Source organism: Alligator sinensis, unplaced genomic scaffold (genome assembly GCF_000455745.1).
Source record: "Alligator sinensis unplaced genomic scaffold, ASM45574v1 scaffold768_5, whole genome shotgun sequence".
Taxonomy (NCBI): domain Eukaryota; kingdom Metazoa; phylum Chordata; order Crocodylia; family Alligatoridae; genus Alligator; species Alligator sinensis.
This window is the reverse complement of record NW_005841991.1, coordinates 1509781-1524594: the sequence shown is the minus strand read 5'-3', so window position 1 is coordinate 1524594 and position 14814 is coordinate 1509781. Positions and strand designations below refer to the sequence as shown.

At 42.6% G+C, this 14814-nt stretch overlaps 1 protein-coding gene across 1 annotated transcript in view; it reads left to right on the top strand.

Moving 5' to 3' along the window:
- GPHN (gephyrin) overlaps positions 1 to 14814 on the top strand; it is a 400537-nt gene that overhangs the window by 163923 nt on the left and 221800 nt on the right. Inside the window, exon 5 of the mRNA XM_025201357.1 lies at positions 8137 to 8231. Within this exon, the coding sequence (XP_025057142.1) occupies positions 8173 to 8231 (59 nt within the window). The 5' untranslated portion in view covers positions 8137 to 8172. The remainder of the gene's footprint in view (positions 1 to 8136; positions 8232 to 14814) is intronic.

The following is a 14814-nucleotide window of genomic DNA, read 5'->3' as shown; positions in this document are numbered from 1 at the left end:
GTGGCTGCCAGCAGCTACCCAGGCTCCAGGTAGCTGCTGAAGCCCGGGCTTCTCTGAGCAGGGCTTGCAGTGTCCCAGCTGCCTTCTGGGAACAGCCCGGGATCCCAGCTGGCAGCAGCTCCCCAGAGCCAGGGTCGGCTACAGCCAGGAGGCTCCAAACAGCTGCGCCAGGCTCCGGCATCAGCTCCGCACCGGCACATGCAGGCGCACCTCGGAGCGGGCAGGGGCCTGAGGCAGCGCAGCCCCGGTCTCTCCCCCGCTCCCGGCGACAATGATCCAAATCAAGTAATCAAATCACTGTCCCTGATTCGGGCCACATCCGAATCGAATAGGGCCTGTTTCGCGCACCCCTACTTCTGAACCTTTGTGGACTCTGTTGTTATTTCTGAGGCAAGGCCCATCTGCAGAGATCAAAGAAGCTCATATGTGTTCCCAGCACTAAATCTATATAATTTGTAAAGCATAAATTATGTGCAAATATGCATATTAATTCATTAAACAATTTTCTCAAATTATTGTACATGGACGTGACAGCTTTATTAAATGTTTTAGCAGAGCCGCACACCAAATATTGCAATACAAATAAAGTTTACCAGGGCACTGTTCTGTCTGTCCAGGCATTCATAAATAAATGACTGTAACAACAAGCATGGGAAAGAATACTGACAGACTGGCAAGCATGGAATATATTGTAAAACGTAAAGTAAAACTATACATAGCTTGCCATTAGCAGATTCCACAGAAAGTAATTTTAGATTCACATATGTACATTCATCACATTCACATATCTCACAGGGACATCTGACCATTTTAATCTTACCTAAGATATATTGTCTTCCTGATTTCTTAATGTGTAGTAGTCTGAAATACAGAAAAATATCCTTCCAATATTAGAGAAAATATATCAAATCTGGTATACAGATGCAAAAGTGTTACAAGTGATTAACAAAGTAAGAGGTTATGCTCCTATATTTAAAGATTAGAACAGAAAGCTCATAGTTTTCTTAGCATTTCAAAAGGGAATATTTGGCCTTTTGAGAAAATCAGTTTACAGTGTATGCTTGTCATAGAGGCTGCCTTTAGGGCTTCCACAGTTCAGGGTAATCTACTGACTACTCTAAAGCCAAGTTGGCAGTAAGCTATCTGCCAAACAACCACAGCTACATCACAGATGCCCCAAAATAGACCAGTTTGGTTATCAGCATATTGCCCTCATTCAAAAAAGAAAGGGACTTCAAACTAGAGAGAAAATTTGTTATTATATTTATACTTATAACAATGAAATGTACACAAAAAAATCTGTGGACTCCTCTACTGGATACTGAATATTTCATGCAATAAAAATTAAAAAAACAGCAGCCTCAGTTTATCCTTTCCTTATTTCTGGGGCTACCATTTTATTCCTCCCCCATCACTATTTTGTGTCGCTCCATTCCTACTCCACTCAACCTCCTTCCCATTCACACTTTTCAGCTGGGTTCCCTGATATTGTTTTCCCAGACCAAACCTTTAATTCATTTGCACTCACATTTTCCTTCCCTTCCCTTTATTTTATCCTACTCTGTAGCTTTTCCCTTTGCCATTCCTGGTTTTCTTACACCAGGGGTGTGGAAGATACACTGTCTATGGGTCTCTGACCGGCCCTGCATGCTGCATGCAGCATGTGCCAGCCCCAGCCCTCCATGTTGCAGATGATGCATGAAATCAGTCTGTTGCACTCTGCTTGCGATGCATGGTGTGTGCACACTGCTCTCTGCATGTGGGCTAGGTCTAGGGCATGCATTGCACATGGCATGCACAATTGGTCCAGAGTGCACCCTGCATATGATACCCACAAAGCACTGGCCCTGCACACTAGATCTGGCACACAGGGCCAGCCGATAGGCCCAATCTGGCCCACAAACCAGCCCTAGGGTCCTCATCCAGCTGGGGCACAATGTGCCTTGAGACAGGAGCAGGCAGCCCTGGGCTGGCTGCTCCCCTGTCTCTGCGTGCCTCAGTGCGAGGGCTCTGCTGTGGAGACTGGGGAGCAACACATGGAGACAGGGGAGGAGACAAGGGACTCCTCTGTCTCTGCATTTTTCCCAGCCCATAGCACTTTGGTGTGCTTTGTGCCGCTTTTTTCCCCAGGATATTTGTAGCTACCAAGAAATCCCAGTAGCAAATTTTGCCCCAGCACTGCAAATTAGCAGCTCCACGCACGGTTTAACATGCAAAAAGTCCAATTTGTGGTGCTGCAAAAAGCTTTGCACACCACAAACCACATGTGCTTGCATGTTTGCATCCAGCCTATGTGCCTCCCAAGGCTTCTCTGCTAGCTCCATGCCAACACAAGCCTGAAACTCCGTGGGGGTGCTGTCACTCAAAACCAGGACCTTTGCCTTCCCAAATAGTAGCTTTGCTGGTTGTGGAACATTCCTTAAAAATGTTAGAACTGTTCTGTGAAATTCAAGACAAGCAGCAACTGAACCTGGTCTGTATGTTCCACTGTCTCCTTTCACTTTCCTTCTACTCCACACATATTCCTGCACCCTCTGCTTCCCTCTGTATTTCTTCTTTATTCCCCTCACTTTTTTCTATATCACACATTCCCCAGAACTCCCTGTCTCCACTTTCCCATTTGTATTTCATTTGACCATCATTGTCTCACACCTACACACTCAGAATACCTTACCTTTCCCTCTATCTTCTCCTGTTTTCCCAGCACATCTGTTTATGATGTAAACCTTTGTTTCTCTTGTATCTCTTTATTCTTCCTCCTCCTTCTCACATGCCTCTTCCTCCCCATATTTTCCAGTACATTTTCCTGACCATTGGGTAATAGTCACCTGTCTCTGATGACTATCTTGTCCTATTGATAACAATGGGAGCTGGTGGCCATTTTCAATATGGCCAGCTTTACTGCCATATACAAACAACTAAAAAACAGTGGTCATCTTGACTGGGGGCAGTTTGTCTTTAATTTCATTGAACATGCCACTAACTATGTAAATAAGAGAAAAATCAAGAGTTTGATGCCAGCAATCTTGAGATCATGGAATGTGTTAACATTGAAACCACAAATATTGCAAGACTCAGAATAAATCATGACAGTTAGCAATTTGGTGACCTGGTAAAACATAAGCACTGTCTACTTGAGTAGATTAGTGACAGGGCTAGTGTACCATTTGTGTCTGCTGCTGTAGTATGGATAATATTTTTTTCTAATGTTAATATGCTCATATATTCTTTTCCAGTAGATTTTTCCCAAAAGCAACATCTCCAATTCTGTCAGGCCAAGAAAGAAAAGTGAATTCTGATATAATAAAATGAATTGGGTCAAATGCTGATCTTTCAGGAATGGTAATAGTAGTAATCTAAAGCATTCATCACATGGTGTTTAACTGCCTTGCCACACCTCTAGTTTTGGTGCAATACAAAGAAGCTGAAGCACTGTATTTCCTTAACAATTTGTATGCAGGTCATTAAATGTACCTGTCTGTTAGCTTCTGAGCTGGGCACAGATATAAATATTAAATTAGCATTTCTCTTCCTTCTGTTCCATTTTACAAAGAAATTATTTAAAAAGCTGGTTAAAAACACTACAGAAAATAACTGGTTGAAGATAGTGTTGCAGATGACCACAAATAATAGGCAAACCATCAGTCCCAACTAATTTAATTAATTTGCATGTGACTAATAAACTGCATGCTTCCCAGTTTCAGGAAAACTGCAATCCCTGTATACTGCACACTTATTTGCTTGTTATTTAAGGACCTCCCAAAAGTGCAGTCTCCAGTGCCTGATTTAGTAGCTGATGGCACTGTAAAGAATGTAAGTTAGCAGCAGCCATTTTGATTAAATCATCCAGCCAAGCTGCAAGTGTGAGAACAAGCAGTGCTCCCCACTTCACAGAGTCTGCCTGTAATAATAAATGAAAGCATATATACTGAGAAAGCAGTATATTTAGTGTCTTATATTGAGGGTCATACAGCTTGTCTGGACTTCTGCCCTTTCAGATTTTGCTATTGTGTCATCTGTACATATTTAATAATTTCATTGCCTACTGGCAATGACTTTTTGTCAAGGTCATTTTTCTTGTGCAGTTAAAAGAATAGGTTTGAATTTCACTGCAGATCTCCCTGGGCTTGCAAGATCATTGTTTATGGAACTCCTCTGTGTCTTGCACTGTCTTTGAAGCTCTTGAGAATTTTAACTAATGACATCCTCTGCTGAAGAGTAAAAATGGGTTTCAAAATGTAAATTATGTTTAAAACTAGTTTTAAGTAACATAGAAAGTATTTTTTTAAATGAAGGTAAAATGTATATGGGTAAAGAGCATACAGGCAGGTGTGTGATTTTTCTGTATGTGTGTGTTTGTGTACACGTGTGGGCGAGTAGACTACCTACTTTCGTCATTTTCGGCAAGGTGAAATTTCAGTAACTTGTTCCAACACTGCGGTAAAATATTTTTTCTGCTGTGGAATAGTAGGTCTCTTGGATTCTCTCCAGTATTTTAATGTGTAATTGATAACTTAATATCTCACCAGGTATATTTTTGGCAGAACATCTCATTCAGCATCAAGATTTGAGTTTTGTCCACATACTGGTTTTTTTCCAGAGCATGTCTTGCAATTTCCTTTTCTCAGTGATGCAGATGTGAGGCTCCATTTATATACCTTTTTGCTTTCTAAACTAAAGATGGGAGATAGTGTATACAGCATGCATGATCTGGAGAAAAATGTCTCCTGCTACTGCATTCATTTCTTTGATTTAGCATAAGCCAGATTTCCCCTTGTCCAGTACTGAACACGCAGAACAGTTTGTATCTTAATAAAAATTGGAGGTTTTACTTAGCGGCTATATCTTATTAATATAAAATATTAATATTTGCCTCTAGAAAATGTTATGTTGCTAGTGACAATACAAGAAAATAAGGCTAACATAATATGAATATTCTTTTTTTTTTACCACTGCTACCTGAAAAATATCATGTCAAGGGATTTGCAGATAGGACAGTGCATTATTTTCTTGGGACCTCCAGTTTGCTTTGTGACCTTGCACGATCCACTTAACTTCTCTGATTCAGTTTTCTCTTTTTTAAGATTGGGAATGTACTTTCATTTTCAAAGGTAATATGAGAGAGAATTCATGTTTGCAAAGTGTTTTGAGATCTTTTGATTAATACTGCAAAATAAATACAAAGTGTTCCTAATATCAACAGTGTTCTTCCCAGTTCCTATTTTCTTTTTAGGAACTGTAACATTTGTACTGTGTCTAATAGCTGAAACTGTAAGAAGTTAAATTACTATAGGGACTGTGTTTTCAACGTTTATTTCACTCTTCCTTTGTGCCACTAGTTGAAGGAAAGGCAGTCCTTTCCTTTCCCTTAGTGTAAGTACCTCTCAGCTAATACTGCATTTTTCATTAACCAAAGGCTATGGGTATGGGAGATGGCGATAGGTAAAGCATATAGCACCCACACTGTGTGAGGTACTAGCTAAGTTCCTGGCCTCAGATTGAGATACCATTAATGCCAACCTGTTCTAGACAAGTCCCCTGAATTCATGAGATTGTCTATGGGGCTGCTGACAAAAGCCTGAAAATTCAAAACCTAAAGTCTCAAACACAAACAAGGTAAATACAAACCACCTGCAATTTATTGTTTGTAAATTTTTAATAATTGTAAAGCCAAAATGTTACTTTAATAAATGAAATTCTCATGCTATTGGGAGGTAAGGTTTCAAGAAAAAGGCAATAGTCACATGGCACAGCAGTATAGAACCACTGTACCCTCCTGGATCATATCACCTCCTGGGGTCTTTACTGCAGGGGTAGACAAAATACAACCCATGGGTCAGGTTCGGCCTGCCAAGAGATTCTGTCGGGCTCTTGGTGGGTCCATTGGTCCCCCCTGGCCCAGACTTGTGGGAGCAGCCGGGGACGTGGCACTTGCGGCTGGTTGTGCTGCCCCCAGGTGCACAGCAGGGCAGGGCCAGCACAGCAGCTAGACTCAGCTTCCTGGCAGCCACTGCCACTGCCTTTGTCACCACCACTGCTGGACCCAGCCCTGCTGCCTGGGCAACCCAGTCCCTCTGCCTGCCACCACCACCAGGAGCACCAGACAGAATTGGGGGGGGGGTCTCCATGGAGACTGGCCTGGGACCCTTGTGAGCACGACATGCTTGGCCAGGTAGATGGGATGGGGCTGCCGGGCAGGCGGGGAGTGGCATCTGGGAGTGGGATGGACTAGCTGGGGCTGGGATTGTGGGGCAGATCCACAATCCACTCCCCACACATCTCTGCCCATGGAACCAGTGTTCATTGCAGGGATGTGCGGGGAGTGGATCATGGCTCTGCCCCAGGCCCTGTCCCCACACTGTCACCCTCCTGCTCACCCATCCTACTCCCAGACACTGGTCCCCACCCTCCTGTGGCCCCATCCCATCCATCTGTTCAAGTGCACCCTAACCACAGGGGTCCTGGCCACTGTCCATGGAGACCCTGCCCTCCCACTTTGTCCAGCTCCCTGGTGGTAAGAGTGGGGCAGATGGGCCTTGGGCCAGATAGGATTATTTGCCCATCACCCTGCCCCTCCCCAGGCTCCAGGCTGGGACAGCACCCCACCCCTCCACATCAGGCCAAGTCAGATTTCCCCCTCTTCCCTACAGCACCAGGCCGAGTCAGCACCCTCCCCACCCAGCCCATACAACACCTTACGTGGCCCTCCAGCCCAAATAATTGCCCACCCCTATCTTACTGGATCACTGCAGTTCTGTACTGCTTACTACTGCCAGAGGGTTTGTTACAATGGAGCAATTGCCCCAAGAACTTGTAAAGCACCTCCAGGTCAGGCTCTTCTGAATGAAATATGCTGTATACATACAATGGATGTATAATGTCTTTACCTTCCAATAGTGCTTAGCCTATGTTTTTTATTTCCATTATCTTAATGGGTCCAACTGAAAAATATTATGTAAAGTGAGTTTAGCCTATTGAAAGAGCCCTTTGTGTTCAAGGAAGGCTTTTTTTCCCCCTTCCTTACCACCTCTACTGATCACTGCCGTATCAAGTCATACTACTGATCAGTTTTTGAAAATTCAGTCTAGAAATGCTATGAGTTGTTAGTTTTTTAATTATACCAGGTAAAAACAATAATCCAGTATCAGAGCTCAGATCATAAACTGGCTCCTACAAGCATCAGGAGGATTCCTTCCTGCTATAAAGCATCTGTAATATTAGGTGCATTATGGGAGCAGGGGAGAAGGGAGTTTAACCTTCCCTTTTGAAATGTCAGGTATTAGCCAATGCTAGAGTTTAGAGATTAGAACAGATGATGTAATCCAGTAAGTAAAATCCTGTTTTATGAAGTAGCTGCTGAAGTGTCTGCAAATGCCAGGAAAATAATTCCTCTCCCCATTCCTTATACAAAAAAAAACCCTATGCATTTTCTGACTGTGCTCTCCCTTGCTGATTCCCACTGAGTGTGAACTGACTACGAACACAAGTCACCAGCTTGTTTAGAGCCACCCCTTGGCTGACATAATTGAAAAGGAAGGCTGCAGCCTTCCTTCTCACCCTTACCCCCTCAAGTCATTATCATTACCATTTTCACTACTTTCTTGTCTGTCACATGGGCTTCACTTAGCAAGTTCCTTTCCCTGCCTCCTGTGCAAATTGTTTTAACTTTCACATGCCCAAGAAAAGTTGAATGGAAACTGTGCATGATGAAAAGGAGGTGGCAGTTACAGTTAGTTGTCTACTTGCTTAGTTGCCATGTGCTGTTTCATTCTCGGTAGAGGGAGTTCTCACAGCTCTCTTGCAGTGATGCTTAATGGTTCCTGCAAACGTACCATTCCCAAAACACCCAGCTTTCAGGATTCTCTGAATGGGTCTCTGCACTAATGCTAACACTGATTTTCAATGGTTTACTTTCCACAAGCAAGAGCATTTTCATTAGAGATGAGTTTCAGAATCCAGTTTCCGTATGAGGGGAAGGAAGATTTCTGATCTTATAATGCCCCCAGATGAAACTTTTAGGCTGATCACTTTTGAGAAAAAGAGAAATGTTCGTTTACAAATTTTAGCCAGTTTCACATTTATTTTTCTTTCTTTTTGTTGTTTTTACTCAGTCTGCTGTTTAATCTTTGATTACAGGCCACTAAAGAAGTAATAGAGCGAGAGGCCCCAGGGATGGCCCTGGCAATGCTGATGGGATCACTTAATGTTACTCCTCTGGGCATGCTCTCTAGGTAAGAATGTTACCAACAAAGTAAGAAGAGAACTATTTGACTTGAAGTATTCAAGCTGGTGGAATGGCTGCATAGTAAAGAACTGATGCTTGTCACTTTTCTCTAGAATTGGTAGGGGTCTTGCCTCAGTGAGATGGTCACAGTCCAACTCTAGCAATTGCATTCTGCATTGTTAAATACCCCTCACAGTTTCCACTGGATACTGTATTCTTCTGTACCTTCCATGCCAAATTGTTTATAGTTTGATTGTATTCTGTTAAACAGCTGTCTGATTCCACCTGTGTGCAGTTGCATTTGAGTTCCTTTTATGTAGCTTGAAAAGTGCTGAAGTTTCCTTTGGGATAAAAAAAATTCTGGCTAAGTGGAAGTGCAGTATTTTGATGATGCAAAACTCTAGAACTCTTGGTTTGGATATGATACCTTTTATTAGACCAACTAAGAAATCACAATTATGTAACTTTTAACATTAGCAAAGAACATCCATGAGAAAACATTGAAAGTGAAAAGTGAGATCACATTTCTGTGGATTTTTATACTTTAACTCTTAATTTTTGTTATTTACTGTCTAGTGACAGACAATATTTTCATTCTTTTGGTGTTTTCTTCAGTCAGTGTCTTCTCCAGTCATTCTGTGCTTCATTTAGGATAGACATATCAATATGGTTTATTCTAGTTATGCACTTGAGGTCCTTAGTATCATGGCTGAATCTATCCACTGTCAGAGACATTTAAGTAGAATAGATATATTTGGGTTAATTAAGTTATGCTTGCTGTTTATCTGCCATTTTAAAAAGCAAAGCAAAAATATTGGGGGTCAGCTGAAAAACAGTGGCTTCTGTATCTTTATTCTCAGTGACAGTGATGGATCTAATAATAAAATAATAATAATACTGGAGGGATTTTGATAATACAAGATAATTCTTACTTAAAAGCTTCCACTCTTTTAAAGAAGATTAGACTGAGGGTCATAGTAATTTGACAGTTTCTGTTTGAAAACTTAGTACCATAGTGTGCAAGTGTAAGTGCAACATTCTCCTCGTTAACGTCTTTCAGCTAACACTTGAAAATGCCAAGTGTTTTTATTTCCATATCTGATGTGCCATTACCCATATATCATAGTATGTATTTATAGGGCCCCAGGGGAGAGAATTCTCCATTATCAGTCACACACGAAATACAGGGGATCAAGGGAATTCTCTAGCTTGGTGGTTGTCAACCGGGGGTAGGCGTACCCCTAGGGGTACTTAAAATGGTCATATGGCATATGGGGGGGCTTCCGCCACTGCATGCATCCCAGCAGAGGCCTGGGGGGCACATGCCTCCCTGATCTGTGTGTGGGGCAGAGGCAGATGCTGTTGCATGCTGGGCTTTGTGCGCCGCTGCTGTTGCCCCAGGAACAGTGTGACTCCACATGCCACCACCAGGCTGCGCTGTGCCCTCTGCCTGCCTGGGAGTGGGATGCACATAGTGTCACACTCTTCCCAAGGCAGCTGCACCAGTGCACAAAGCCCAGCGCGTAGTGACAGGCGCCTCTGCCCCGTGCCCCGATGCTGGCGCCGCGCAGCTGCTCGGGGGGGGGGGGGGGGTGCACATGCCCCCCAGACCTCTGCCGGGGTTCACACAGTGGCAGGAGTCCCCCCTGTGCTCTTGGACGAGCCGCCTAGGATCTGACTGTCCCATGACCTGGCCTGGCCAGAGCCCCATTCACCCCAGGCCCTGTCCCTGTCTGTGCCCCACTCCCTCCCTCACTGCGGGGGCCTCAATCTGTGCCCTCTCACGGCCCTTTCCCCTCTCCTGCAGACTTACCTGCTGGGGGGGGCGCGTGCACTCAACCCCCCCCAATAATTTTAATATAAAAGGGTACGTGAGCTGAAACTTTGAGATAGAAGGAGTACACTTGTTCAAAAGTTTGAAAACCCCTGCTCTAGCTCCCCTGTGTCAGCTGATTACAGTGGGGATTAGGATTGACTTTGTACAGCCAGCCTTGTTTTGGTGAGTCACACAGCTCATGTGGCTGAAACCAGGCATGTGATGGTGAATGTTCAGTAGAACAATGGAGCACACCTGTCTTCTGAATCCATAGGCAAAATTGTCTAAAGAGTTATCGTATTTAATTTTTCAAAACAGATGACGGTTCTCTCTTCTGTTCCTGTCAGTCCCTCACCCAATTCAAGTCCTAATTAGAGAGATTAGTAAACAGGAGGAAAAGTAGCTGAGACATTTGATCTTTCAAGCCTTTCACATAATTTTGAGAAACAAGACGGACTTCTTATAAAACCTTTTAAAATGAAATCTTTTACAAAACATGAAGTCCATAGCAGTGGTAACTTTTTTTATTTCTGTTTCCTGTTAATGCTGTCTTGGTTTTTAATACATCTTGCAGGCTCAGATGCCCCTGATCAGCTAAAAAACAGCTATGCTGCTCTGGGGATATCAAGTGGCTTTCCACAGCTCTTCTGGTTCACAGATGTAGGAGAATCTTAATTACACTATCAATTTCCATTATTTCAGAAAGTTACATTGATGAATCATTTTCTTATATGCTCCAACATTATGATAGGGTATGTTATGTTTAAGGTACTGTCTTTTGAACAAGACAAGAAGTGAAGGTCATGATCCTTTATACCATTAAAGAATTGCAATTCTTTAATGCAGCTTTTCTGTATAATTATAAGTTTTGAGCCCTCAACTGGTTATAACTGAAAAGACAAAGAGTTACTTCATTTGGAACATGGAGTTTAACATGTTGATTTCCTGACTTAATATGGTGGCTTTAGTAACCATAACATGGAATGGAGATACAATAAATCAAACCTGTAAGGGAAGATTGTGCTTTATATGATTATCTTGTGCTATCCATGATCGCAAGCAATATGGTGCATTTCAGTCAGCAAGACTGTTATGTGATTTCTATCCTAACTTCTATGGATCATCTCAGCTGAAGGCCCCCCCATCCAGCTTCATGTATTATTCTTGATGATTTCTGTTATAGTCAACACTGATCATAATTGATTTTTTTGGATTTCCATTTTGTAAAAGTTCTTCAACACCTTAGAGGTATCTTCTAAAAGCCAGCTGGTGTGCCTGGTATGACACTTCAGAATCTACAGTTATGATTTATTCTTCCTTGTTTCCATTAAGGAAGTTTACTGTGGATTCTGTGACACCTTGTTTAAAGCTGTGCATGTGTCCATCCTAAACAAATTACATCCAGTGTATGTGGGTCATCCAATAGGGGCCAAAAAATCTGCCTGTTGCACCTGCTCAGAAGAAGTAACATCCAATCTAGACTTTACAAGAAGAAACTAGAAAATCTGGAATGTTATTTGTTGGTTTGTTAATTACCCAGAGAACTCTAATTCAGAGTCAGTTTGCAGTCATGCAAGCCAGGTTACAACTCATCTACTTAAAGTCAGAAAGGCTGTCTTGAGCAAGATGCTCAGTCAATGGCAACAGTTCTTTTAAAAAGAGTCTACCAAAAGTGTCTAGAAGCCATTGTGATTATTGTGGAATTTGGTGACCTGATGGATCTGAAAATTGGTACCACCCTAAGGAATGACAGCATTTCTTATGAATTCTTGAAGCATCTTTATTATTGTACTCTCTGCAAGAATCCTTTCAAGGAAAACTTCCTAAGTCACAGCAAAATTGAAAATCATTGTCCGGATAAGAGGCAAAGATCCATGTTCTACAGTGTGATAACACTTTACATTGCTGCTCAGTGTTTGCTGCAAGGTACTAGCAAGATCCTTTGGAAGATCAAACATTCCAAGAGGTGACAACCTTTTAACTATAGAGTTAGCTAGTCTTCATTGTTGTGATAGCACATATGATCAAGTTTTTACATTGACAACTGACATAGAAAGTATCAGAAAAAGTTGAAGATTGCCAGTTCCTTCCTCTATTTGACTTCTACCACCAACATAATATAGCATAGTGGACAGCTAATTAAACTTTCTAAATACTCCTTAGTTAGTTTGGAACTTCTTTTGCACAAATGCCATTTCACAGTCCTCATGAGTGAAACAACCATTTACTGGAAAAGCCAACTTGAATGGTCTTCCTCAAGGTTCTTTACCAGCTCGAACTCTTTTATTTCAATTTATAAATAATGATTTGTGTGAAACTATCCCATAAACTCATCTGCACTGATGATATCTTCTTTGGCACACAATCTCAGGTGTTTATTGATTTTGAAGATACCTCAAATCCTGATTGGTTTACAACTACTGCCATAACTGGTGCTTGCAGTTGAATACTCCAGAATCATCATGGTACATTTTCCCCGCCCGGTAAAGCCTTTGCAACATGGGAGTTGAGTGCATGTCTTAACAAGCACCCAGTAAAAAATAAACTATATCTGATCTGTTCCAGTGTTACTCTTGACAGGTGTCTGACTTACTGCAACCCTCTGATTTAAACAAAGAAGAAGAAGCCTGTTTTGAAGAGAATGGAGGTGTGATAAATGTCAGGCTTGGACCCATTTTCCCTTAAGGTTGAAAGAAAGTGGGTCCACCTGCAGATCCAACACTCATATTTCTAGGACAACGGTCCTCGGCATCTGCCACTCCACAGCAAAATACTGTGCTTTGAACCTGGGCCCATATGTCCCATACTATATTGCTTTATATACAACTCCATGTAGCCATGCTCCTTATGCCAGGGATTCTACAACCCACATCTCGGCTGAAAGTTCTGAGTAGCGTTGTTTTGCCACATGTTCCTTACGCAGATGCTTCAGCCAAAATGGTAACAAGGATTGAAATTCCACCTGACCTCCCACTGTAACCTTAATCTCTTTAACCCTTCTGTAGATGGCCTCAATTTGCGACATTCCTAGTGTTATAATAGTCTTATAGTATTGGTGTAACTGTGATGATCTAGCGAATACATGTGAAGTGAGATTTGTTTGGCAGAAAGAATGAGGCCTTGTTCAATGGTAACTAACAACCTTCCTATTAGATTTTGACCTATTTGGCAATCAGGTTTTAATATACTGTATCACCTCCAAAACCTTCCCAAATCATTTTTGCACTGGTTGAGATCAGTGCACTGCCAGCAGACAGCAATGGAGGTTTTGGGACAATCCAAATTAAAGTTACAGTGAGGTGAAGATTATGATTCTTATGATAGAGGACTATCTCCTAATCAAGTTGGATGAGAGTTTTAAGAGCATTCATTTCTGTTACTGATATTGCCATAGGTTAACTTAAGTCAAATAGGCATACACTAATAATTATGAGTATAGTGTTCTTCATGCCTTATATCCTCCAGTTTATTGATTCCATGTGCTATTAATCAGCTGCTGAATTCCACCCTATATTCAGCTTCAGTTAAGTGGCAGGTGAAAAGTAATTTCTGCTTGGGATCCTTTTGGATGCTACATAGATACAAATGATATGTGTGTATGTATATGTGTACGCATGTGTGTGTGTGTGTGTGTGCGTGTGTGTGTGTGTGTGTGTGTATTTACATATTGCTGTGCTATGGCAAAACGTTAAATAGTTCACAGTCTTTTTTTCCCCCCAGATCGACAAAAAATAAATAGTACCATTTTTTTTTCATGTACAATACACACCTTTTCCCCTCAAATTGGAGTGTGTGCTTTAAGTAGGGAAGCTGTTTTGTTCACTCGAAAAGGAGCGCTTCTGAAGAAACTGTAAATGCCATGCAGTTGTAAAGATGGCAGGCATTTGTGTCTGCTCAGCAAACTGAAGGAGTGGAGTCTTGCATTAACTTTCTCACAGTTCTAGCTATTGGCTGAGCACTGTAGCTGTTGCCCAAAGCAGCAAGCAAGCTGTTGGTAGTATCTTGGTAAGGCTTGTGATGTAGAAGCAATGCTTTATTTTCAGTCTTATATAAAGAACTACTTACAGTAAAGAAGTAACAGTCTTGCTGCTGCCCTTTGCAAGGGTCTGGGGCTTAACTTCGTATGACATCAAGTAAGTCCTCCTGGAAATATAGTGTCCAGGAAGTGTAGAATCACAGGAGACACTTTACTACACCAAGAAGTTCCTGATGTCATACATACTGGACATACTGGCCGCATCCAGCCGCCTCTACTTGTCCCTGGGGATTGCCTGTGCCATGCATGCTTTGGTGTGCAGCAAGTTACCCTGGGTGGGGTAGGGGAGGGTGGGATCAGCACTGGGCTGGCCCCAGTAGCCTTACCTGGGATCCTGGGGGCCACCCGGGGCTGCAGCAGTGGCAGTTCTGCCACATGGAGCCTGACCAGCAGCTGCAGCACAGCTCCGGGTGTATCGGCTCTGCTTTTCAGTGGTGTGTGCTGCCTGTGCACATGCTGCTCTGCTTTTTTTTTCCATGGGTTTTTTTGATCTGGGGTCAAAAAAAGATGGAAAAAAAAGCAGAGCAGCACACACATAGGCAGCGCTTCCTTGTACCACAGAGAACATCTAAATGTACAGTATGTGGTGCTGCTGGGGTGGGGTTTGACCCTAGGAGATCCCAGGGTCAAAAAAAACCCACGCCAAAAAAAAAAGCATAGCGGCTCACATGGCAGTGGTGCACACCACCCAAAACCAGAGCCTGGCCTGCCAGAGCCATGCTCTGGCTGCCAGCCCGG